Consider the following 24117-nt stretch of genomic DNA (forward strand, 5'->3'; position numbering starts at 1 on the left):
AATAATAATATTTTTAGGTAAATATATAAAAAGCCATATTAAAAGCATTATTGTATTTGACAAACTCACCATTTCAGTGTCAATAAGTTTTTAAATAAATATTATAAACAAGTTCCACAGTAAGTTCAACAAGCTCCTTCCGATGCATAATTTTGTATATAATACTACTTTTTTTCTGCCCATTGTATTTTTTCGAATTAAGCTCTTTTGATCCTACGTAATAGGAATGAAAATATTTATTTATATCATAATTAATAACTGTTTGTCTTTTTGTATTGTAAGAATTTCTAAATATAATTAAAATAATTATCTCTTCACATATTTATTTATTTATTTGAGAAATAAATTAACCCCAACAAAAACAAAAAAGAAAAATACAAAAAGAAATACCCTCGCTGGGATTGAACCCAGGACCATCAGCTACCTGAATTTGATTACTGCTAATACCCGCTAGGATAAACGGGTTGTCAATTTTAGTTAATGCTATACAACCAGAGCGCTACTAGTATAAACAAACTTTTGAAAGGATTTTTTTTTTGTATGGAGTTATCGTTCTTCCCCTAGTTCTTCTTTGATGGGGGCTTAAGTTCGTCGAGCTAATCGATAATAAACACAAACGGCACGGTATAAGGTTTGTAACCGAATGACAGCCGAACGCGAATCCCAAAAACCGCTCCGCCACGCGAGCCAGGCGAGTGAGAGCCGAGCCTTGGCCGAACCGCGAGACGAGCCCACCGATTACACTCGCGTCTCATGGCTCGGCTCGTGGTACGCACGCGAATGTAAATCAGCTTTATGGGCTTATATGGCTCCGTGATGGCTCCTCTACACGATGGCCCAGCGTAGGCCCGTCCAAGGGACACATTTATTCGTTAGAGGGAGCAAGTGATATTGCTATCTTATTCCACCGCATTACTGCGTCCCTTAGGCCCCATACGCACGAAAGCTTAAAAAGCGTTGCGTGTATGACGCGCCAATAAGTAAGAGCGAGAAAGAGATATCGCTTTCTCGCTTTTACTTATGGTTGCGACCACTGCGACACACACGCAACGCGTTTTGAGCTCTCGTCCAAATGGGGCCTTAGACGCTTAGACTGGCCTACGCTGGGCCATCTTGTAGAGGAGCCCTTTCATCCATCCTGCCGCCGGGCCTTGCGATCACAGCCCTTCCCCATATATTATACTACTCTTTGCCCTCCCCCATCTCTACATTATTAGCAGTCTATCGCGAAACAAGAAAATCGAAATTTCGTTATCTAACATCTCTGTCACTCTTGCATATTCTAGCGATAAAGATAAAGAGGCAGGCCCATCCTCCTTTGCCGTTTTTTTCTACTGACGTAATTGACTTGACAGACTATAAGTAGCGTACCATAAATGTGTAGAGCCCATTATTATGCCATGCCATCTGTTAACTGTCATGCATGTTAAACGTCAACGCCAACCTACGAATTATGAATGCTTTAGTGGTGAAAGGCATCAGGAACGAAAGATCGACTGTGTTAAGTTAAATCAGTGTCCTGGATGCGATTATATAAATTTATATTTACTATAACTATACTATAATTATTAATTTTATTTGTTCGTTCAAGTCTAACATTTTATTAGGTAAGTTTATGAGTTGTGTTATAATGATTAGTATTCTTCATTATTAACTCTAATTGACTATTTAATTAGAAGGTAATAACAATTTATACAATAATAATTTAAGGACCTCTTGGTTTAGCGTTTGAATTTGAATGTACTACTGCAATTGTGTAATGCATTGCATACTAGACAATAGCTCTATAGTAAGAGGTACTTGACTGGTTAGTTAGATCATGTAAGTGAAAGGACTCGTGCAGTTCGCGTATTACCATTGCGCTCGCCGGTCGTTTTTTTTTTTCATGTGACTTATATTTCAAAAAACTTAGTTACAGTTTCATGAATTAATTTTTATTTTATTGTGCTGTTTATTTACTACAAATTAGAGTAACTATAATTTATGTGTTGTATATAAATAACTTAATATAGCTAATGATATTTTATTTCATGAAGTTTTTAATAGGATATTATATACTTTGAAATTGTTATCAATGCTTAACCTGATACTGGTGTGTGAACTGACAACAAATCATTATTTAATTAATTATTTATAAATAGTAGAGGTTATAGTATTGCAGTTGTGAAATAAACGTATACATATTAGAATTTGTAACAATATGTTAAAAGTATTGCACAAAAAATATTACACAGAGCTTATACTATGCAGTGTTACTTAGTGGTAGTAAAAATCTTAATCTGGATGTTACAGGTGTCAATATTAAATTACCGTTTGACCTTTATTAATATAATATGGGTTATAAATATTGAATAACCAATTAATTTCTATCTTTGTTGCATGGCTTAATGACACTGATCATTGAGACACTGGTCTTACGTGGCTTAGTTACATGTCACACTGGTCTTATGTATACATACAGACCTATTTAACATTTTTAACAATAGTTTGATTTATAAACTTCATTTGATTTAATAACAGTTTTGAAGCAATGAAGTTATCAAACTTCCATGTTTGTTATAACAAATGAGCTGTTATGTGTGCAATGGTTCAGCTCATATGTTTTGCAGATATAAAAAATGGCATCTGGTTTTCATGAGACTGTATTTCAGACGTTAGGCATGGATCACAGCCAGCATGAGCACCATCACTCGGGTCATGAACACATGGAACACCATGACATTAATCAAGCAGATTATATGAGTATTAATGTAATCCTATATAGTAGAAACTATATTATTTTATTTTATTTTATTTATCTAACAAGTCTTTAATAATAATAACTTATAAGTACAATTGAGATGACTTATACAAGTTATACATATGTGAGGTTTCAACCAAAATGTACCTTATTGTCGCTTGTTGATAAGGTTGATTTCTAATTGAAGCTATATGGAAATAACGCCTCACTGACAAGCGACAATAAGTACCCTTTTGGTTGAAAATGGCACATATACACAAACTAAGGATCCTGATCCTGATTGTCCAGCCAGCGTAATATGGTTGAATACTTTTTGTGGTTTCAATAAAATGGCACAGATTTATGTTAGATACGTGCTAATCAATCAATAATCATGATGAGTGCTTGTAAAAATAATTCTTACCATTTTTATTTAATGAGACCATGTTTTTTCTTAATTACAGAAAATTATGAATGAAGGTATAAATTCAACGTTAAGACAAGCCCACGGAGATCATCAAGGTCACGATCATGCTTCCCATGGTTCAATGATGGCTATGACTGTAAGTATTATGAAATCTAGTACTTTTCTCCTGTTACTTAGTGGAATAAATCGGAAAAATTTCAGTCCTTTTTTATATGATGTAAGTTCTCGGCCTTTTCAAGAGGAAAATCCTAAATGTGTTAAAAAGCGTATCTGTACCTTCTCAATTTCACCTCGTAATATTAGGTGTCCAAACTTGAGAGCAACACTCAAGGTTGCTTCTGACTAATGTAACAACAATACTTATAAGTTTAAAATCAATAAGGATTTAATTGTTATTACTTGTTGTATATACTAATATAGACTTAGGCATTGTTACTAACAACATTTTTATGGGCCCCTGGCCTGAAATAAACGAATATTTAATTTATTTTAATTTAAAATAAGCTGTCAATAAATAAAAAATAAAAATAATGTTACCTACTACATTTTTACTACAAAATATTGTTTTGTACATTCACAGTTTTCAAGTTTTAAGTTCATAGTTGTGTCACAGTTGTATTCATAGTTGTGTGTTGTGTTGATATAGTCGATATAGATTATGTCACCTTGTAGTTGAGTGTAAGTCTGATGCTTTGAGGGAAACCTCATTACCATTTGTCCATTGAGTTGAGAACCCATTCTTAACGCCAAACAATGAGCTGTTTACCGAATAGTTTCTAAACAATGTACTAGCAAAGGTAAACACTTAGTAACTCTGAACAATGACTCGTCATTGTTGCCGAAAAATAGGCTACAAAATTCTGGACTATCCTACTCGTAACTAAGCAAAAACATGCGTCTTTAACACGAAAAATACTATTGTCCACGGTAGTGGACGACCGGTTCTCTATACAAACGTAGTCCCCATTTACCTCCCTGGACATTGACATTATGGAAAATATTATTACACAATTTATTGTATATTAACCATAGCCTATACTTTTCCTTTTCTTTTTTAGATTATTTGATTATTATTAAAGTTAGGAGCGAAAAACAAATTCCATACTTTTTAAAAGCTTCTAAGAGTTCCAACTCTTTTAGTAATTGAACAATAAAAAAATAATTAACGAAGGGGCATAGCTGGGCTTTAATATACATCAAATTGCGTAATTTTGTTTTTATAGTTTAAAAAAAAAAACATTTAATTTTCTTTAAAAACTTCAAAGAAAATTATTTAACCCTAAAAACCATTTACTTACTAATGGTTTTCATAAAAATGAACGATTTATGTATATATGTACATAATATAACTTTATTGAAAGTAATGAAATAATCAGTATATGTGGTATTTTCTATAAAAAGGGACCTTATTTTCGATGGCGCTTACGCCATTATTAACGATGCTCCGATATAAATACAATGCCGCGCGACGCTATGCGGCGTAAGCGCCATCGACAATAAGGTCCCTTTTCATAGAACATGCCCCATACATGTTAATCAGTTTATATTACTCTTCTGCTTGTTATTTTCGCACTTCATTTCGAAGGCGCTCTTAGTTTCGTGAGTCAAAATCTGCGCGCGTTATTAAGGTAGTGCGCCCGCGCCGAGACCGTCCGGATTACAGCGATCACCGGATTAAGAGGCTCTATATGCAGTATAGGATACCTGACCTGTGGATGCAATCAGGCGTCAACAATTGCAAGTAGTATACGCTTGCTCACAACTAATTTCCTCATACAAAAGAAAATTATAAGGAAAATGGCTCGGGTGGCCCCTGACGCGCCAGCTCGTCAGTTATTTATGGACTTACATATTCTAACGTTACCTTCTTTGTTAATTCTAGAGGTAGTTAAATATGTTTGGCTAAATTTAGAAAAGTTTTCAAAGAAAATATGAACCAGCAATCGCTTCCAGGACCAGAGGCGACACGACCTAGAGTTGCCGAAACATAGATTAAGAAAATCTGCTCTCTGCTTACACATATTTGGACCTAAACTTTACAATAAGATCCCAACGAACATAAAAAACGCTCGCACCTACTTAGGATTTATACTAAAACTGAAGTCGTTCCTAATCCAAAAGGCCTTTTAAGTTTTATTCCGTAGCTGAATTCTTGGATGAATAGCTCGACGATTAACTTTTAATTTTGTTTAATGACATTCTTAAAAATTTATTCTTGTATTTTTCTTTGTAATAATGTATTTATGTTTTGACATCCATCTTGTATACCTATGTACCTAATTGTAACACTGACAATGTATGATTAATACAAATAAATAAATATGAAATAAAAAAAATAATGCCGTATAGTGCCCTGTAGTCCTGAAGGGAATCGACCGTGAAAACTTGACGTTCTTGCAACACTTCCACTCTGACTTGACGACCGGTCTGGCCTAGTGGGTAGTGACCCTGCCTGTGAAGCCGATGGTCCTGGGTTCGAATCACGGTATGGGCATTTATTTGTGTGATGAACACAAATATTTGTTCCTGAGTCATGGGTGTTTTATATGTACATAAGTATGTATTTATCTATATAAGTATGTATGTCGTCGCCTAGCACACATAGTACAAGCTTTGCTTAGTTTATATAAATATAGTCCCCTAATATATATATATATCGGACTTTACCAACGTTTAACATTTCTTTTCTAGTTCCATGGCGGATATGCGGAGACAATCCTCTTCTCCTGGTGGGACGTAAAAGAGGTCGGACCATTCATTGGCTCATTCATAGCAATCTTTATCATGGCTTTGCTTTACGAAGGGTAATATTTATAATAAACTTTAATTTAAATTATCTTATCATGGTTGGTGGTTGCATAATGATGTTGTTTTGTTTCAGGCTTAAATATTACAGAAAGCATCTGCTGTGGAAATCATATGCGGGTCTCCAGTACTGCGCGGTGTCGCCACCTGACAAGGGAGTCCAAAACATATGCAGCCCTGATGAACCTCAAGTTATACAGTTGAGTATATATGTACATTATGTTATCTGTACTTTCGTAACTATAATACTAGGTACCTACTACTGCTACCTTTCACATCTCACCACTACTCGCGTGACTTTAGACTGTTCAAAATCTGCCGTAGTTACAGTCACGTCTGAAAATATTGATACGGACTATCGATTTGTTCGCATTCCGTATCGATATTTTAAGTTTCTATCCGTATATCCGTATACATTTTCCGTATCGATATTTTCAGACGTGACTGTACAATGGGTCCCCAAGCCTAATGATATAAAACCGAAATAAATACTCCTTATTCATAAAACTTTACGAGTATGAATTACTTAAATTCTTGTTTTATCCCTTTCTTCCAAATACATAAGTCTAAATAACAGATAAAGACAAACGATTAATAACTAACTGACGCTTGTAGCTCGTTTATGAATAACGCCATTAACCTAAATTTAACATCGCAATTGTATGAACTAATGTCGGGGTAAACTCTAGTCCTATAGTTAACGTCTTTTTTGCGATATTAAACCAATGTTAGCAACTAGATATTACGGTATTTGGTTATTAATTATTATGTAGCATACTTTCCATATGGTTTGCAAGAAATAAGTACTGATACTATTAGTCTATCATGATATGCATCGCACTTACCTACATAGGTACTTCTTAGAATGTGTCGATCACGACACCTGATAAAAGTGCGACCATCATATTCATTTTTAATTACCGCTGTCACAGTCATTTCCATTTCCGTTTCATATAAATTGCCTATAACTTTGTTACATAATCAAAAACAAGTTTGTATCGTGGAGTCAATATACTGTGTCGCTGTAAGTATTTGCATAGGTTTTAGTACCAATTACTAATGAGTATACCCAGAAGTTATTCTAGCAAATACGAGGGATTGACAAAATGAAACATCGATAAACCTGTTATCGATAGGCAAAGCAAGTCAAAGATATACAGAAAATAAAATTGTACTGAGTCTTAACTCACCGAAATGTTACAAGAATATAACAAATGGAAATGGACAGATACTATTCCTCTATATTGACCTTATTACCTAAACGGAAAAATGTGGCCACCATTTGCCGTTTAGTTGATAATGATAAATCAAAAAATAAGCAAAATAAAACTATGTAACAAAGACCGAAAGTTGAGGAATTGATCAGTAGGACAATTGGTTTATTAGAAAACAATTCCGCTAACGAGGGTGCCTCTGGATGATCGACGCAGTCTTGGGTTTTTTATATGTGGTATTTTCTATAAAAAAAAAACCGGCCAAGTGCGAGTCGGACTCGCGCACCGAGGGTTCCGTACTTTTTAGTATTTGTTGTTATAGCGGCAACAGAAACGCATCATCTGTGAAAATTTCAACTGTCTAGCTAACACGGATCATGAGATACAGCCTGGTGACAGACAGACGGACAGCGGAGTCTTAGTAATAGGGTCCCGTTTTTACCCTTTGGGTACGGAACCCTAAAAAGGGACCTTATTGACGATGGCGCTTACGCCATTTTTAACGATGCTCCGATATAAATACAATGCCGCGCGACGCTGTGCGGCGTAAGAGCCATCGACAATAAGGTCCCTTTTCATAGAAAATCTGTTGTAGACTTGTACTAGTAGACATTAGACAACAACCGGAATGAAAGCCTTTGCCTCTAGTGCTTATTGAGCACTCAGTAGAGCCAGTAGGGCTAGGGACTGTTGGTAATCAGAATCACCGAAAGCGTTTACCCTTCCACAATATGGGTGACTTTTAGGCTTTTATTAATTGTGAAATTGCAATTCATTAATAAAAAAGTAAGTAATTGTTGAATCTTTAGAGGATAGTGAACTACCACTTCTTCATACAAACGTAGTCCCCATTTTTCTCTCTGGATTCTGGATATTGGCATTATGGGAAATATTTTTATACAGTTTGATGTATATTGACCAAAGCTTTAGAGCTAAACGAAGGGATCGTTTGACTTTTTCCGATTCTTTGATTATTATAAGAAAAGATATTATAAAAGTTAGGAGCAAAACACAAATTCCACACAAATTTTTAAAATCTGCTAACTCTGATAAAAGAAAAATCGAACGTAGGGGCATAGCTAATGGTTATATTAGGGCTCTTACAGACGAGCGACAGTACGCGACTCACTGTGGCGAGTGGCGACCGCCTGCGACAGCTATATGCGACGGCCGGCGACGGTCGCCGACAGTGTGTCGCGTACTGTCGCTCGTCTGTAAGAGCCCTTAATATACATCAAATCGTGTAAACATATTTCTATAATGTTAATATCCATAGAGAAAAATGGGGTCTACGTTTGTATGGAGAAGCGGTTGTTAACCTTTTCGCCGCCACTGACTTGATATAAAATCAATACCTACATTTCGTGCCCCACACACTACGACTTGATATGTTATACGGGTTATATACGTGCAATTGTTGACATGGCGTTGATGACACTTTATTAAGTAGTTTATTGACGTGGCGGCGAATAGGTTAAGGGCCGGTACAGACTAGGGATGAAAATTCCGGAAAAAATCAAATGTTTTTTTCGGAAATTTTACAAAATTTTGTTTTTTTCGGTTTTTACCAGTTCTATTCAGAAAAATTAAATACGTCACACACAATGCCACTGATGAGTGATGACAGTGTCAATGCCATAAACAAACACATTAGACATGCAACCTTAACCTACCTGTTTAAATTCCTAATTAAGTATATTGAAACGAAAGAAACTTGAAAAAAACGAGCCGTTTTGAAATTTTCGCGCAATTTTCCCGGTTTTTTCAACTCTAGTACAGACGGAACGGACGGAACCCGACTGCAACTTGTATAAATTAACAAATTTCATTCGGGTTGCGGTATGTCTTTTTTTTTATGAAATAGGAGGCAAACGAGCAGACGGATCACCTGATGGTAAGCGATTACCGCCGCCCATGGACACCCACAACACCAGAGGGGTTGTAAGTGCGTTGCCGGCCTTTAAGATGGGAGTACGCTCTTTTCTTGAAGGTTTTAGGTCATATCGGACCGGAAATACCGCAGGCGACAGTTCATTCCACAGTTTAGCTGTGCGAGGCAGGATGTTTCTGTATCGGCCCTGTCGATCATTCGGCGCTTACTCCTTGTGAATCAATTGCATCTGTATATCAGAGTTTAACGTACCCAACATATACCTGATATACCTATTACAAATATATATCCAACTAATTGATATCTTATCTTGCTGATATCCAGTTAGCAGCCATTCGTAAACAACGCGTTTTCTAACAACTGTTTTTAAGAGGAAAGTGGACGAACGTTTCTATGTATATACCCCTTTTTCCACTCTGGATATTATGGAAATAAAATGTACATGGTAATTTTTGTAACACAATGGAATCAATTAACTTAAGACTAATTACAGGTCCTTAAATACATAAAATAATTATATTCTAGACAAAAAAAATACTTTTATATCCATCCTACACATCGGTTTTAAACTGTTGTAAATTATGTTTTTTATTAACAATCCATGCTTTCCATACTAATATTATAAATGCGAAAGTGTGTATGTCTGTTTGTCTGTTACCTACTGTTGAAATTTGGTATAGAGATAGTTTGTGTCCCGGGGAAGGACATAGGGTAGTTTTTATCCCAGAAATCACCCTTAAGGGGGTGAAAAGGGGGGTGGAAGTTTGTATGGGAAATCGATAAAAAGCAGATTGGATAAAAAATAAGCTACAGTCTGGCAAAAAAGAGTAGAAATTAAAAAATGGCAACACTTTAGTGTCGTCCCGTTTTTCTTAGAATGATTTGAAAGGGTTGCCACTTTTTAATTTCTACTCTTTTTTGCCAGACTGTACCTACCCAAATTACTAACTCTACGTAGACGAAGTCGCGAGCAAAAGCTAGTAATAAATATTATTGACTCACATTATCACATAGGCAGTGAGTTTTTTCAAATAAAAATGCCTAGAGCTTTGATCTAAAATTGCACACGTACTTATTCGTCTACTTTTTAGGGTTCCGTAGTTCCGTACCCAAAGGGTAAAAACGGGACCCTATTACTAAGACTCCGCTCTCTGTCTGTCCGTCTGTCACCAGACTACGAACCGTGATAGCTAGACAGTTCACAGATGATGTAAGTATTTCTGTTGCCGCTATAACAACAAATACTAAAAAGAGAATAAAATAAATATTTAAGTGGGGCTCCCATACAACAAACATGATTTTTTCCTGTTTTTTGCGTAATGGTACGGAACCCTTCGTGCGCGAGTCCGACTCGCACTTGGCCGGTTTTATAAATAACTAGCTTCTGCCCGCGACTTCGTCTGCCTGGAATGATGATGATGATGATTGATAAGAACTATCATATGTCCTTCCTCGGGCCTCAAACTATCTCCATACCAAATTTCATGGAAACCGGTTCAGTGGTTTGAGCGTGAAGAGGTTACAGACAGACGGACAGAGTTACTATGGCGCTTAAGAGTCTTAAGACCATTGTGAGTTCACTTTCACTTCACTGTGATAACGACTTAACGAACTGAGTATTTTTAATTTTTACATTTCCTAAGCTTATCGCGCGAGGTCTACAGTTCACAGAGCCACTGGTATTATTAGTAGGAATTATGGACAGTAAACGTTGATCTAACTATACTAGAACATCTTCCTATTTGGAAGTTGGTTAAATATGTTGGAAAACCATGTCACTCAAATCGATTGTTACTTTATTCGTCAGAATCGACTCAGTATAGTGTTGAAGTTATGGTGAATCGAATACTCGACATAAAATGTGAGCTTTCTTGCCAATTAAAGTCGAAGTGATGTTGTAAAATTTTAACGAGTACGAGAGTATCGAGTCAAAATTTTAAAACGCTTTCATCGTAACATTTGGTTGGACATGTAAATGTAGGTGTATAAAATGTAGGTTAATAGGTCCTTGTATATTATATTATCCTAATATGTTGGCAGTTAGTCACGAGGCAATTACCTACCTGAAAATCATATAATATACCTATATTGGGATACCTATACCTATAGGTACCTACTTTTTCCAACTATGACGAGTCCCACAGGTTTAAAATTAAAAAACCGGCTAAGTTCGAGTCAGACTCGCCCACTGAGGGTTCCGTACAAATTTAACTTTTTAGGGTTATCTACCGGTATCTATCTCACATAAACGACCGACACTTCCACTCTGACTTGACGACCGGTTTGGCCTAGTGGGTAGTGACCCTGCCTGTGAAGCCGATGGTCCTGGGTTCGAATCCCGGTAAGGGCATTTATTTGTGTGATGAGCACAGATATTTGTTCCTGAGTCATGGGTGTTTTCTATGTATTTAAGTATTTATATATATCGTTGTCTGAGTACCCATAACACAAGCCTCCTTAGGCTTACCGTGGGACTTAGTCAATCTGTGTAAGAATGTTTCTATAATATTTATTTATTTATATTATTATTTATTTATATTAATAAAATGTTTTCGCCCGCTAATGACACCGTTTCGAGCATAGGTTTCTCATTAGTCCATTTTATATTAAAAAGATCGAAACTACCTGTGATGGTGTCGTCGTCATCCGCAGTCAGGAAATGGCTGTTCCTGTATTTCGCCTTACCCGTACACATACGCTTCAAATGACCTTTGACCTTGCATTTAGTGCACGTAAAATTTATAAAACTACACTGATCTTTCGAATGACTTTTATAACCACACACTTCACAACGAGAGTCCAGCATCACCGCAGGTCGCGCCGCTCCGCTGCCGGTCCCGCCGGTCCGCACGGCGTACACGGGCGCCGGCGCCGGCGCGGCGGGCGCGGGCGCGGCCCCGGTGGCGCGCACATCGGACGCTTTGCGCCAGTTCCAGCGCCTTGTTGAGCGTCAAAGTCTCCAAGTTCTGAGCGAATAACTTCTCCTTCTCCTTAACATCCTCCAATCCGAGGACGAACCGATCACGAAGCATCGTATCGAGTTCCGTTTTAAACCCACAATGCTCTGCTAAATTACGTACTCGCGTTGCCCATTCGGCTAAATCTTCCCCGGTGTGCTGTTCCGCCTTATAAAACTTATAACGCTCCGCAAACGAACTTTTCTTTGATTCGAAATGAGTGTCAAAATGCTTTATAAGCGTCTTATACTCGACTGTATCGAGCTCCGTCGGGAACAACAAACTCCTTGCAACACGATACGTGTCTTCCGCCAACGACGTCAACAGGATTGCCTTTCGTTTGGCACCAGCTTTATCCGAGGCTTCGGTTATATCGTTTGCCGTGCAAAACTGGCCCAAACGACTTTTAAATATCGCCCATTCCTGTGTTCGATGATCGAAAGTGAGACTGCCGCCAAACATGTTGCCGTGACTCGCCATATTTGTTTCTTATCGCTGGATTTTTTTTACCTATATCCACTAAACACTAAACACACGCGTGAATTACTAAATCGTCGCCAAACTGTGGTATTTAGGCTAGGAATTGATATTGAAACACGGAGCTCACGTTAACAGTTTAATCTATAATTACAGAATAACTTAGGGTAGGTGGTAAAAATCCCAACTACCGACAACATCTACCATAGTAACACAAAACTTTTCACCTCACTATAGCGAGGAAAGTGCAACATCCAGAGATGGGCAAAATGTAATCGACTAACGATTAACGATTAAGATTACAAGAATTAATTGCGACTGAAGAATTAATTGAAAACGACGATTGATCAATCTTAGTTGTATAGAGTGCAACTAAATTAGTTGCCGATTGATTTCGGACAACTAAATTTTGTAATCGACTAATTAGTTAGACTATTTTCTCGCGACTAATGTTAGAAGCAAATTGAATAGAATACCTCGGTATGGATATGTTGACAGACTGATTAGGACATCTTAACGGATGTTTAAAAATAAAATAGTCATGTATTACTTACGATATTTTGACCGTTTCTAAGGAGTGAGATCTGTTCTCACTATTATTTTGCTACTAAAGTAGTGCATCTCTCTGAAATTGGATTAAATTTCTCTTATTTTTTTTTTAATTTATTGAATAAGGAAACAAATTACAGTTTTTTAGATTATTACAAGACCCATCGTAGGCAAAACCCTATGGAGGTTTGTGTGCCGATGGGGAGTTCGAGAATAACATAAAGAAAAACAATATTATATCCTATATCTTATCATAAATATGATTCTTAGTATACATAGCTTGTGTCGTTAGTTTTTAATAAGTGCATTTTAACGACTTTTTTTATATGTTTACCATTTAAATATTTAGCACAAACAACTGGCAGATCATTCAATATTTTAGGTAATATATATGTGTACAGCCTAGTGCCATATATGTTGTTATATTTGGGTATACAATATTTGTTTTGGTTCTGTAGACTTCTTAGTTTTGTACATCTTTTGTGTTCTTTTAGTTTAGTAACATGGTGATATTCTTCTGTTAGTATGGCTAGTTTACACATATTTTGAATTTATCTAAGGGTTTAAATAAGCACTGGGTACTCTGTGCATTAGTAAAATAGCACTTAAAAAAACACAATTATATAAATCAAACTTTGTATATTAAATATAAAAGCAACCATGATATGTATTTAGTTAAACTATATGAGGTTAGGCTTGCAATCGTAAAAATTCGTCGCAAAATTCTACCCAAACTAACATAGTTACAACATACGAGTACCTCCGTATGTTACATACATACGTACTTGTAGTTACATATTGCAAGATAAAAAATGCAAAAACGGGCGACTACGTAGTTTTAACATAGATTTAATCGTGAAATTTAGTCGATTGAAACTAAAACTAATTTAGTTGTTAGTCGAACATTCTCACAACTAATTTAATCGCAACTAAATTAATCGCGATTAATAAATGACGATTGATATTTTTAATCGATTGATTAGTTAACTAAAAGATTAATCGATTAATGCCCATCTCTGGGCCAACATCCACAGGCGTTAGATCAGCTTCATCACTGGAATCACTCATTTCTTTACGATATTATAACAGAAAACTCTGGAAGTTGTGTATTTTTACGCGAGTCGGTGAGAAAAGGTTTTAAGTAAAAAAATTGTTGACAATGTTGACATTTCTGATGTATGAAATGTCAACGATGCGTTTTGAAATTGCATCGACTCAACTTGTGCGTTCAGAATTATATATTTAACATCATTATTTAAAAAAAACGTTTCTTATGGAATTTTAAGGTTTATGACTTAAAATCATTAAATAAAGCTAAATTTGGTATTTTTTATTATATTCTCAAACCATTTATTTAATGATAATTAATATCGAACGAACCATTATCATGAGCGTTTTACGTTTTGTTATCTGTCAAGCTACTTAAACACGCTCCATCCAAGGTCAAATTACTTTCCCCACTAGTGGATAAAACGCGTTTTTCCCCGCTTTTATTGAAGGATAAACGACAACTTTCCGAGCTAGTGAGGGGAAAATAACTATTCCCGTTGGTTCGTCTATCGGACTGCATGAAATCGCAATTCCATTTCGTCCGAGTGATCGGTCTACCTGGCCTTTTTAATTCCTGTTAGATCGACTAATCGGATGGCATGGAAACGGACTTTTGGTCAGATTCCGCTTACGTCAGAATAAAACCGCACTGTTTCTTCGCCTATCAGTCTATAATGAAATAAAAAATTGAACATGAGCGTTTATCAAAGATAGATATAACTCCGTAATAGATGGATACAGTGGTATGGATGGATACTCCGTAATAGGTGGAAAAAACGTGCCTCGAAAATCAAGAAAATTTGATTCTCGATCAGAAGGCGCCACTACCTTTGGCCTACTCTCGAATAGATGGCGTTGACGGTTTCATTTGTTATTTAACAATTTTAACGCATATCAGTAAAAAAACATGGGTCAAACTCATATAAAAATAATTAATGCAAATATATAAAAAAAAAACATTTAAATATACTAAATACATTTTTTGATATTTTTATTTTTAGTTTTAGTCGTGCAATATTGATAATAATCTTAAACAAGTAAATTTTGAGTTATTTTACAAGAAATTGGCCTATTTTAGGGTTCCGTATTCAACTAGGAACCCTTATAGTTTCGCCATGTCCATTTGTCTGTCTGTTCGAGGCTTTGCTCCGTGATCGTTAGTACTAGAAAGCTGAAATTTGGCATGGATATATAAATCAACCAATCCAAAAAAAAGTAAAATAAAATCTAAAAAAAAATTTTTTGAGGGTAACACCCGATACAAAATGTATTTAAAAAAAATTTTTTCGCTTTAACTCAATAGTGTGGGATATCGTTAGATGTCACAAACTGAATACCGGTCTCCAAAAACCATTTTTTTGATAAAGGGATTATTTTCGGAAAGAATCGCTCCAAAAGAAAAAAAATATTCTAACTTTTGAACCATGACTCCAAAAATATGAAACAAAAAACGTAAAACAAAAGCTTAATAAATACTTTTAAAGGAAACTGTTGTAGCGAATATAATCGGTCCAGCCGTTTTGAGTTATTGCAATAAGTCTTCTCTCTTTAATAAAGACGTACAAATCGCTCCAAAAGTATACTCCATTTTGCTCGTTATGTACATGATAGCCCCCGTTTAGCCTGTTCTGACAGACTGGTAACTACGGAACCCTTCACTAAGCATGGCCCGACATGCTCTTAGCCATTTTTTTATTATAATCCTGTAACTTGTACACGGAAGATGTGACATCAGATGAAACATCAGTTGCAGCACCATCCAAGTGTAACTGCCCGTTTATTAAATTCTCTTGAGTCGCCTGGATGATCCACAGCATCTTAGTGGTCTTAGCGGTCGCTCGACGTCGGCGATTCACACCCACTGCCCATCTCGTGTCATTCACATTTATTCCGTCCACATCCCGATCTCCCAGACGTTCAATTAAAACAAAAAACAAAGAACAAAACAAAACGATTTCAATCTCTTTTAAAGAATGGTGGTAGTTAATTTCGTAAATTATGAAATATTCACGCATGACATGTCTGCGATTGGTCACATCATTCATTTTATAGGTATATCGCATAGATGTAACTTACATCAATGGTATATCGACTGTTCTTTGCAATTTGCAAACGTGATTCGTTTCACGTTCACTGTTTACTTTTAATCTCTTTTGTCTTGTATGTGAATGTAAACGTTGATTCTTGACGACGTAATCCCACTTTCATAACCAAACAGTTCGGAAATATGCCTATTGATATGTAGTTAAATTTAATCAATAATCAATATAACACGTTTTTCTTTCTTTTAAGGCCGATGCCGCATGCTCTGGAAAGGAATGTGTAAGTAACCTTATTTAGTCATTCATAGCGACGTACAGTTAGCAGCAGATGTAGTGTAGCTATGCGGGCGAAGTTTCCAAAATTATCTGAACACAACTTGAATAAGTATTACGAGAGTAAGAGCGTCTGCAGATAATTTAGAAGGTTGGAATACCTTTGCTGTTGACTACGTAAATTTTTAATTAGCTGAGTAAGCTGGTGACGTTGATATAGGCGTGAAGTTAACCTTTTTACAAATGGCGCCTGCGGCGCCTTTTATATTGAAAAGATTACATACAGGGCGCCATTACACTGTAAGGTCGGGCGACGACATTCAAGCGTGCGAAGCGCGATTTTACACACAGGCTTTACAAGTACACTGTAGGGTCGGGCGATGTTGATAAAACTTATCATTAACCATAAAATATAACCGTATTTCCCCCGAAAGGCATAAAAACAAATATTTCGAGTCCAGCCGAAGCTTGACCCACCTTGAGATTACGATCGGCTTTTCCCCAAGTAAATCGTCCTACAAGCTCCCTATAACCTTTGCTTTCTCCCTATACTTTCGGCTGCCTTGAGTGGCAACAATGGCATGACGTCACTGCCGGAACAGGCACCAACGCGCGCCGGCTAGCTCACTGTTCAGTACCTTTATATGCCGGCAAGGCATTAAAAACTTGGGTGAGTCAAGCTTCGGCTAGACTCGAAATACTTGTTTTTATCCCTTTCGGGGGGAAAACGTTTATATTTAGAGGTCCGAGCCTCCGCTTGATCCATCTTGTAAATACCTAACTGACATGAAGATAAAATGACAAGGATTAATCTGCTGACCTTACGTAGGGACAGATATATATACCAGTGCGAGTCTGACTCGCGTTCCAAGGGTTCCGTACATTACACAATTTAAACAATGTATTTTTTATGTGAAACTTGAGTGAAATGTCTTAAATAAACCCGTAGGGGTCGGATCAAAAACTAAGTAATTAAGTCCGACTCACGCTTGACTGCACATTTTTAATAGGTTTTCCAGTAGTCTATAGGTAAAGATCTATTTTGTGTATTTTTTTCAAAATTTTAGACCCAGTAGTTTCGGAGATAAAGGGGGGGGGGGGAATGGTAATTTTTTGCCTATTTTCTTGAATAACTTCTAAACTGTTTATCCTAAAATTATAAAAAATATATATTTGAGATTCCCATAATGAGCTGTTTCATTTGATATGTAACACGATATAGTTTGAAAAACTTTGTTTTTTAATTTTCTCATTTACCCCCCAAATGTGGCCCCCGTGTTTAAAATGCATTTGTTTACGTTACATGTCCGGCTTTGGGTCACAAACTTACATATGTATACCAAATTTCAACTTAATGGCACCTAAATGGTCGCTTACTGTGCGGTTTAAGAGGAATTTCCTCCCGCGTACGCTTCGGCTGTGGAATGAGCTCCCTGCCGAGGTTTTCCCGAGGGGCTACAGTATATAGGGTTCTTCAAAAAAGGAGTGTACAGGTTTTTAAAGGGTCGGCAACGCGCGTGTAATATCTCCAGTGTTGCAGGCGTCCATAGGCTACGGTAACTGCTTACCATCAGGCGGGCCGTATGCTTGATTGCCACCGACGTGGTATAAAAAAAAATGGCCCAGTAGTTTCGAAGAAAATAGGCTGTAACAGACGGACAGACAAACAGACAGACAGACGCACGAGTGATCCTATTAGGGGTTCCGTTTTTTCCTTTTGAGGTACGGAACCCTAAAAAAAGTGCATGACCCATGTCACATAATTTTTTCTATCATTCTAGCATATATGTGAAAGTGTAGGTGTAGTTAATAAGTACGTTAATTCCGTGTATAGTAGGTGGACTTAGGTCAGTCCATCGTTCAAAATCAAAAGCAGTGATCGATCACACGTCTGCAGGCTTATGTAACTGCGATATTGTCTCTGTGCCCGTTATTTTTGTTAGATTGATATACCGACAAGCGAATAGGCCTAATGTTCGATAGTTTCAATTGTACCTGCTTAGCGTATATTCTTGAGCAGAGGCTGCAGAGGTTAAGTACCTACCTAATAACATTAAATATTAATCGTTTCAGAATAGTTATGCAACACAAGAGACTATGGTCTACTCGAATAATTTAGAAAATGAACTCTAATGTAACGGATTTATGGGTGATCTTCGGAATTACTCGGCATTCTGATGTATTTGGAATTACTGAAATACAGCTTGTTGTTTTTGCTGCTTGTGCTGGTTTCAAATCAGAGTTGCTACTGATGCCTCTAATTTTTTTTATATACTCCTAAGGTATACTTGTATATACCTATTTCCGGATTTACCGGATGAAATGTCGTTCGAACTTCGAGTCGTCTTAGGTTGTGGGTGTGACATACTTACACCTTGGTTACCTACGTCAAGCTTTTGATTAACAGGTGGCTTGTGGCCTTATACATTTGATTTTGTACCTTATCTTATCGGTGAGTAATCATAAAGTATAAGAATTACAAAAGAAGAAGAATACGGCGTGTTTATTCTGTTTGAGTTAAGGTAGAACATCCAATGGAATGGTTGGCAATGGTTTTAACCATCTGTCAATCAAAAACAACATACACTGCAATAATACAGCATTAAATCGGTCGCTTTTAAAAGTTTCGTACCTCAAAAGGAAAAATGGAACCCTTGAAGAATCACTCGTGTGCGTCTCGTCGGTCACAGCCAATTTGCTCCGTAACTACTGGACTGATTGAGTTTAAAATTGTTATAAACAGTCCTGGTCCTGTACAGATAGTATTGTTGCACTTTTATGAGTTTTATGGTATATCCTGTTATGCATCCCGCTTTCACTTAGGTATACCTAGGTGTAGAACGCCAGTTTTTATGACAGACTATGTATAAAAGTGCGACGATCATTATCCGTAAAATTGCAACGCAATTAAGTGATAAGACTAGACTAGACTTGTTTTCTCAACAGACCGACGATGCTAAGCAGCGCGCACGCCTACCAAACCGTGCTCCACGGTCTCCAGGTGTTCATCAGCTACATGCTCATGCTCGTGTTCATGACGTACAACACGTGGCTCTGCGTGGCCGTCGTGATGGGCTCGGCCACGGGCTACTTCCTCTTCGGCTGGCGCGAGTCCGTCGTCGTAGACTTCACCGAACACTGTCACTGACACAAACTCAAATAACGAGGTCGGGTGACGCAAAACACGTTAGGCATACTGAATGTGATCCGGATTGGCTATTGACGAACAGTATAAAGCAGTGTTTATTTTTAAGCATAAACGTCCTCTGTTTAGATGATTCCAAGATACCTAAAGTGTAATTTTTTAGTTAAAATTTAAAGTTTTTTTTAAGTGACTTGAAAAATTGAGCTTGGCCTAAAGATGTCAACACACACAGTACATTAGGTACATAATAATAATATTCTTTATTGTGCACAATGAAACATATACATATACATATTTAGGAATGAAGCATTGTTTAATGTCCTTGTTATTACAGAATAGATATGGCTAAGCTATTCTGTAAAATTATTCCATGAATTACATTCCTCTTATTGTTAAAATAAATTCCTTAGCTAAGTGAAAATACCAAGTAAAATACAAGGTATTTATTTTGGTGGTGTTGTAATATGCTATATGCAAAAGAACAAGTAGAGATACATAAAAATGATTTATTTGCTATTACTTGGTATTTACACTACGAATTAGGGTATGTAATTTGGCGGTAAGGAAAATGTATTTATGCGATAAAGTTTTAGTAATTATTATATATACCAAATAAACCACCTAGTGTACAATCCAAATATTTGCAAAATTTTTTTGCATCACGTACTCAATGACGCGCCACCAAAATTCCTTGCAGTGTATGACTAATTTTGTGTATTAACCTACCCTCCGGGATAACGCATTATATTGTTCGTCATTAGCTGAATTGGAGATGATCATTTTGCATACGCCTTTTGTGTCAGCTGTGTAATGACACAGGAGTACAGAAACTGAAGAGAGATATTTTCCGTACTGTGAAATACATTACTATACAATCGCGCGGCTTGCGCTTCTCTCTGGCTGTGCGTGCGGCAGTAGTGTACACAGCATGGTTTTACGACGCTGTTACTTTACTCCTCTCCTGTGGTTATGGTGATTTAGCACCGGCAAGGAGACGCGAGGCATAACGTTAAATTTCACGCTTATGTAATTTGTTTATTGGAAATTTGCCGCTGCGCCTAGTCTCACTCACCGGTAAAGCACCCCGAGGTACCTACAGCACATCATGCCTGTGACTACTACAATACAAACTAGTATTAAAATATGTTAAATAATATCCTCGCTTTTTTGTTGCGTAGTTCAAATTAATATATAAATATCGTGTGTAAAATAATTCACGTTTTAAGAGGACACATGTTGTTTAAGTACTTTTTGGGCGACTATTTTGATGTTTATTTTAGTACCAGTTATACCTTTATAGAATATTGTATATTTAGAATAACGATATGAATATAAACGCTTTGATCTGTAAAAACTTGTCTTTTATTTTTCAGGGAATAAAATAATTGTAATTTATATACAGGATGTTCTTAGCCATTGGAGAAAGCCGAAATGTACATATGCATTAGGGTATTTAGAATCAGTATAGCAAGTATCATAACAACCGGTGTAGCGGTTACGAAGAAATTAATAAATTACGATTTTTTTACTTTGGAGCAGCCTGTATGTGTTAATAGTTCCTGAGGTAATAAATAATATGAAACCTTCTTCGAGCTTATTGATTATCCTTTTTATTTATGACATTAATAAAATTCTGACTTATGACAAATGTCATCAACTCATCATTGCCGCATATTTTCGAACAAGTTGTCAAAAACATTGCCAACGATTAATACAGCATGTTTCTTTTTGTTGTCGATCATTAGAATTAATTTTTTTTGAATTTTTTTTTGTCTTTAGTTCTAATTAAAAAAATATTAACGTTAGAGCATTCCTGAGAAGTAACCCTACGTGGGATTTCAGGGTTTGTCCAATGGCTAAGGTCAACCTGTATACATATACAACAGTGGTAGGTATATGTATAATTATTATTTTTATCTTTATATCCTACTGTAGTGCTGAGCATACATAATAGGCTAGAATTCCATACAGAACTACATAATGACATTATATATTTGTTTACCATTACAATGCTAAGGGTGGTTGCACCAAACCGCCTGTCACTGTTAAAGCATTTTCTAAATTTTATTGTATGGGAATTTTCATAGTTGTCTGCCGAGTGATGTTGATTAGTCTGTCAAATGTGGTTGGTGCAACTGGCCCTTAGTGTTTAGAATTCAAGAAATAATTATCAATATCAAGACTAGGAACTTTCACTCCAACTTCATTTAGTTTCTTTTACAGTTAGTGATTGTGTCTTATTATTATTGATCATATCTCAGATTTCACTTTGCATACCACAGTTGACTAAATGATTCTCCTAAGAAATGTTGCGATGTCTGTGGCGACAGTGCTTCTTGAGACTAGAGCTGCTGTTGCACCTGTAGCTACAGACTCTACAGAGTTCTCAGCCGTATGGTCTTTCTGATGTGTGAATTCTTTTGTTCAGTTTCAGTGAATTGGCAAAGTTTGATCTGAATGTGCACTGATCACAAAGAAATGTTGCGATGTCTGTGGCGACAGTGCTTCTTGAGATTAGAGCTGCTGTTGCAACTGTAGCTACAGAGCTGGCAGCCGTATGGTCTTTCTGATGTGTGAATTCTTTTGTGCACTTTCAGTGAATTGGCAAAGTTTGATCTGAATGTGCACTGATCACAAAGAAATGTTGCGATGTCTGTGGCGACAGTGCTTCTTTAGATTAGAGCTGCTGTTGCACCTGTAGCTACAGAGCTGGCAGCCGTATGGTCTTTCTGATGTGTGAATTCTTTTGTGCACTTTCAGTGAATTGGCAAAGTTTGATCTGAATGTGCACTGATCACAAAGAAATGGTTTATCCGATGTGTGTATCCTTTTGTGCTTGATGAGATTACAGGACAACTTGCAGGTATACTTGCAATCGGGAAAGTTGCAGGCGTAGGGCTGATTTCTGTGAATACTTAAATGCTTTCTGTGTGCTTGTTGGCTGCTGCTTCTGAAATAAAGAATGTCTTAAAAACAGCATACAAAGGATGACAATGTTCTTAAAAATACTGAGTATAAATTAACTACTTAGGTCAATGTTTATTAACAGCTTCAGTGGGTTTAGTATTATTTTAACAAGAAATTGTATTGCAAAAAAAGTTACCTATGTGAGCATACATAACAAGTGATTTCAAGTGGCGTTGGTCCTTCACACTTCTTATCCCAAAGTGTTGTTGTATTATTCTGTAAACAATACAAATAATACCTTCAATCCACTAATTCTAATTACTTGTGAGTCTCATGACCTTAATCAGATAACATTTTCACTAGCGGCAAGCTTGCAGACCCCTTTTTTTAATACTACGTCATTGGCAAACAAGCATACAGCCTGCGTGATGTTAAGCAGTCTCCGTAGCCTATGTATGCCTGCAACTCCAGAGGAGTTCCATGCGCGTTACCGACCCTAACACTCCGCACCCTCGTTGAGCTGACTAATAGTCTCCCCTGTCCACCAAAAGTAATCCCAGCTGCACAACAATATAATTTGAAAAATTTGTACCAGAAAGCAAGGGCATTTTAGTTTCATGAAGATAAAATTACTAAATTTATATTTTCCAATCGTATTTATCTTAAGAGTTAAGGTGCAGGTGATTAAAATTTAATAATTTGTTGCATGAATTGGACAACTTGATGCATTTCCACACTGCCATTTACTGTAAACTCTAAGCTACTGTACAAGGTTACATAAAAAAATACATATCTATGTATGAAACATTAGTTACCTGAACCTGAACATCGTTTTGTTCTTTGGCATTTAAACTATTCTTATAAATATCACAATTATCATCCACATCAACAGCGTAAGTTCCTTGAACACTCTGATACGTGTTTGATAACTGGGGTTCTTCCAGGACCCAATCGGTTTTAGAATTAACAACATCTTCCGTACTTAAGTTAATGTTAGAAACGTGAATGCCCGAGTGGCATCTTTTGTTAATATTATCACATTTCTGTTTCCTTACTCGTCTCAATAAGCGCGATATTATAGATTTCGGCTGTGGAGTAAACTTTATAGATTTCTCGCTTGTCGGCCTACCCCTTGCATTACTTCGAAGACTCTTTTTCGGTAGAGTAACTGGAGTCGGTTCCAAAGGATTATTTTCTTCCATTTTGAGACTTGTGTTCTATTGTCAATTTATGTGATGCTCTATGTAAACGTAAGCAATAAAGATATTGAATGATTGCAATTGCATCAATAACATTTTTGTCCGGCTTGAATGAAGGAATAAATATGTTATATATAAGTTACTGTATGATAAATATGAGAACCATGGAGACTATATAATGCCAGCACCACACTTCGCTGTATTTGGCAAATATTCGTGTTGCATCCCTTTTGTTTCGTATGCCAAAGGAAAGAGATGCAACACGAATATTTGCCAAATAAGGCGAAGTGTGGTACCAGCATAAAAAAGCCAAATCTCTATGAATGAAAAGTGTCCATCAAAAAACAGTAATTAGGCGGCGCCACCATACACCGAAATACTACCAAAAACAACCTACGTAATTTGGTCGGGTTATTTGTTGCCTTATATGGTTCATGTTATACTCATGTCCAACTCATGTCC

At 36.6% G+C, this 24117-nt stretch overlaps 2 protein-coding genes across 6 annotated transcripts; one reads left to right on the forward strand and one right to left on the reverse strand.

The window, feature by feature from the left end:
* Window positions 1-1456: 1456 nt before the first annotated feature.
* Window positions 1457-20903, forward strand: LOC134753976 (high affinity copper uptake protein 1-like). Of its 4 annotated transcripts, none has more exons than XM_063690017.1 (7): window positions 1879-1970; window positions 2652-2750; window positions 3184-3282; window positions 5838-5950; window positions 6028-6150; window positions 16382-16411; window positions 19351-20903. In XM_063690017.1, exons 2-7 carry the CDS (start codon window positions 2661-2663, stop codon window positions 19550-19552), a joined length of 657 nt encoding a protein of 218 aa, XP_063546087.1. In that variant the 5' UTR covers window positions 1879-1970; window positions 2652-2660; the 3' UTR covers window positions 19553-20903. The 4 variants fall into 4 exon arrangements, with proteins under 4 accessions (XP_063546090.1, XP_063546087.1, XP_063546088.1 ...); XM_063690018.1 differs by having other exon boundaries at window positions 2652-2738; XM_063690020.1 differs by lacking the exons at window positions 1879-1970; window positions 2652-2750 and adding an exon at window positions 1457-1607.
* Window positions 20904-21674: 771 nt separating this feature from the next.
* On the reverse strand, window positions 21675-23698 carry LOC134753974 (zinc finger protein 37-like). Of its 2 annotated transcripts, none has more exons than XM_063690014.1 (3): window positions 23272-23698; window positions 22653-22732; window positions 21675-22499 (listed from the first exon to the last, which is right to left on the reverse strand). In XM_063690014.1, the coding sequence occupies exons 1-3, from the start codon at window positions 23656-23658 to the stop codon at window positions 22181-22183; spliced, it is 786 nt and encodes a 261-aa protein (XP_063546084.1). In that variant the 5' UTR covers window positions 23659-23698; the 3' UTR covers window positions 21675-22180. The 2 variants fall into 2 exon arrangements, with proteins under 2 accessions (XP_063546084.1, XP_063546085.1); XM_063690015.1 differs by having other exon boundaries at window positions 21970-22499; window positions 23278-23692.
* Between the last annotated feature and the right edge of the window lie 419 nt (window positions 23699-24117).

Source organism: Cydia strobilella, chromosome Z (assembly GCF_947568885.1).
Source record: "Cydia strobilella chromosome Z, ilCydStro3.1, whole genome shotgun sequence".
Classification (NCBI taxonomy): domain Eukaryota; kingdom Metazoa; phylum Arthropoda; class Insecta; order Lepidoptera; family Tortricidae; genus Cydia; species Cydia strobilella.

What these genes read in the sequence shown, in the direction of transcription:
- LOC134753974 (XM_063690014.1), bottom strand. Translation starts at nt 23,658, where the DNA reads ATGGAAGAAAATAATCCTTTGGAACCGACTCCAGTTACTCTACCGAAA. An exon ending in AAAACGATGTTCAGGTTCAG is followed by an intron (nt 22,733 to 23,271) that starts GTAACTAATGTT and finishes TATTGTTTACAG; the next exon opens with AATAATACAACAACACTTTG. An exon ending in TGTTATGTATGCTCACATAG is followed by an intron (nt 22,500 to 22,652) that starts GTAACTTTTTTT and finishes TCTTTATTTCAG; the next exon opens with AAGCAGCAGCCAACAAGCAC.
- LOC134753976 (XM_063690017.1), top strand. Translation starts at nt 2,661, where the DNA reads ATGGATCACAGCCAGCATGAGCACCATCACTCGGGTCATGAACACATG. An exon ending in CAGATTATATGAGTATTAAT is followed by an intron (nt 2,751 to 3,183) that starts GTAATCCTATAT and finishes TCTTAATTACAG; the next exon opens with AAAATTATGAATGAAGGTAT. An exon ending in GATGAACCTCAAGTTATACA is followed by an intron (nt 6,151 to 16,381) that starts GTTGAGTATATA and finishes CTTTCTTTTAAG; the next exon opens with GCCGATGCCGCATGCTCTGG.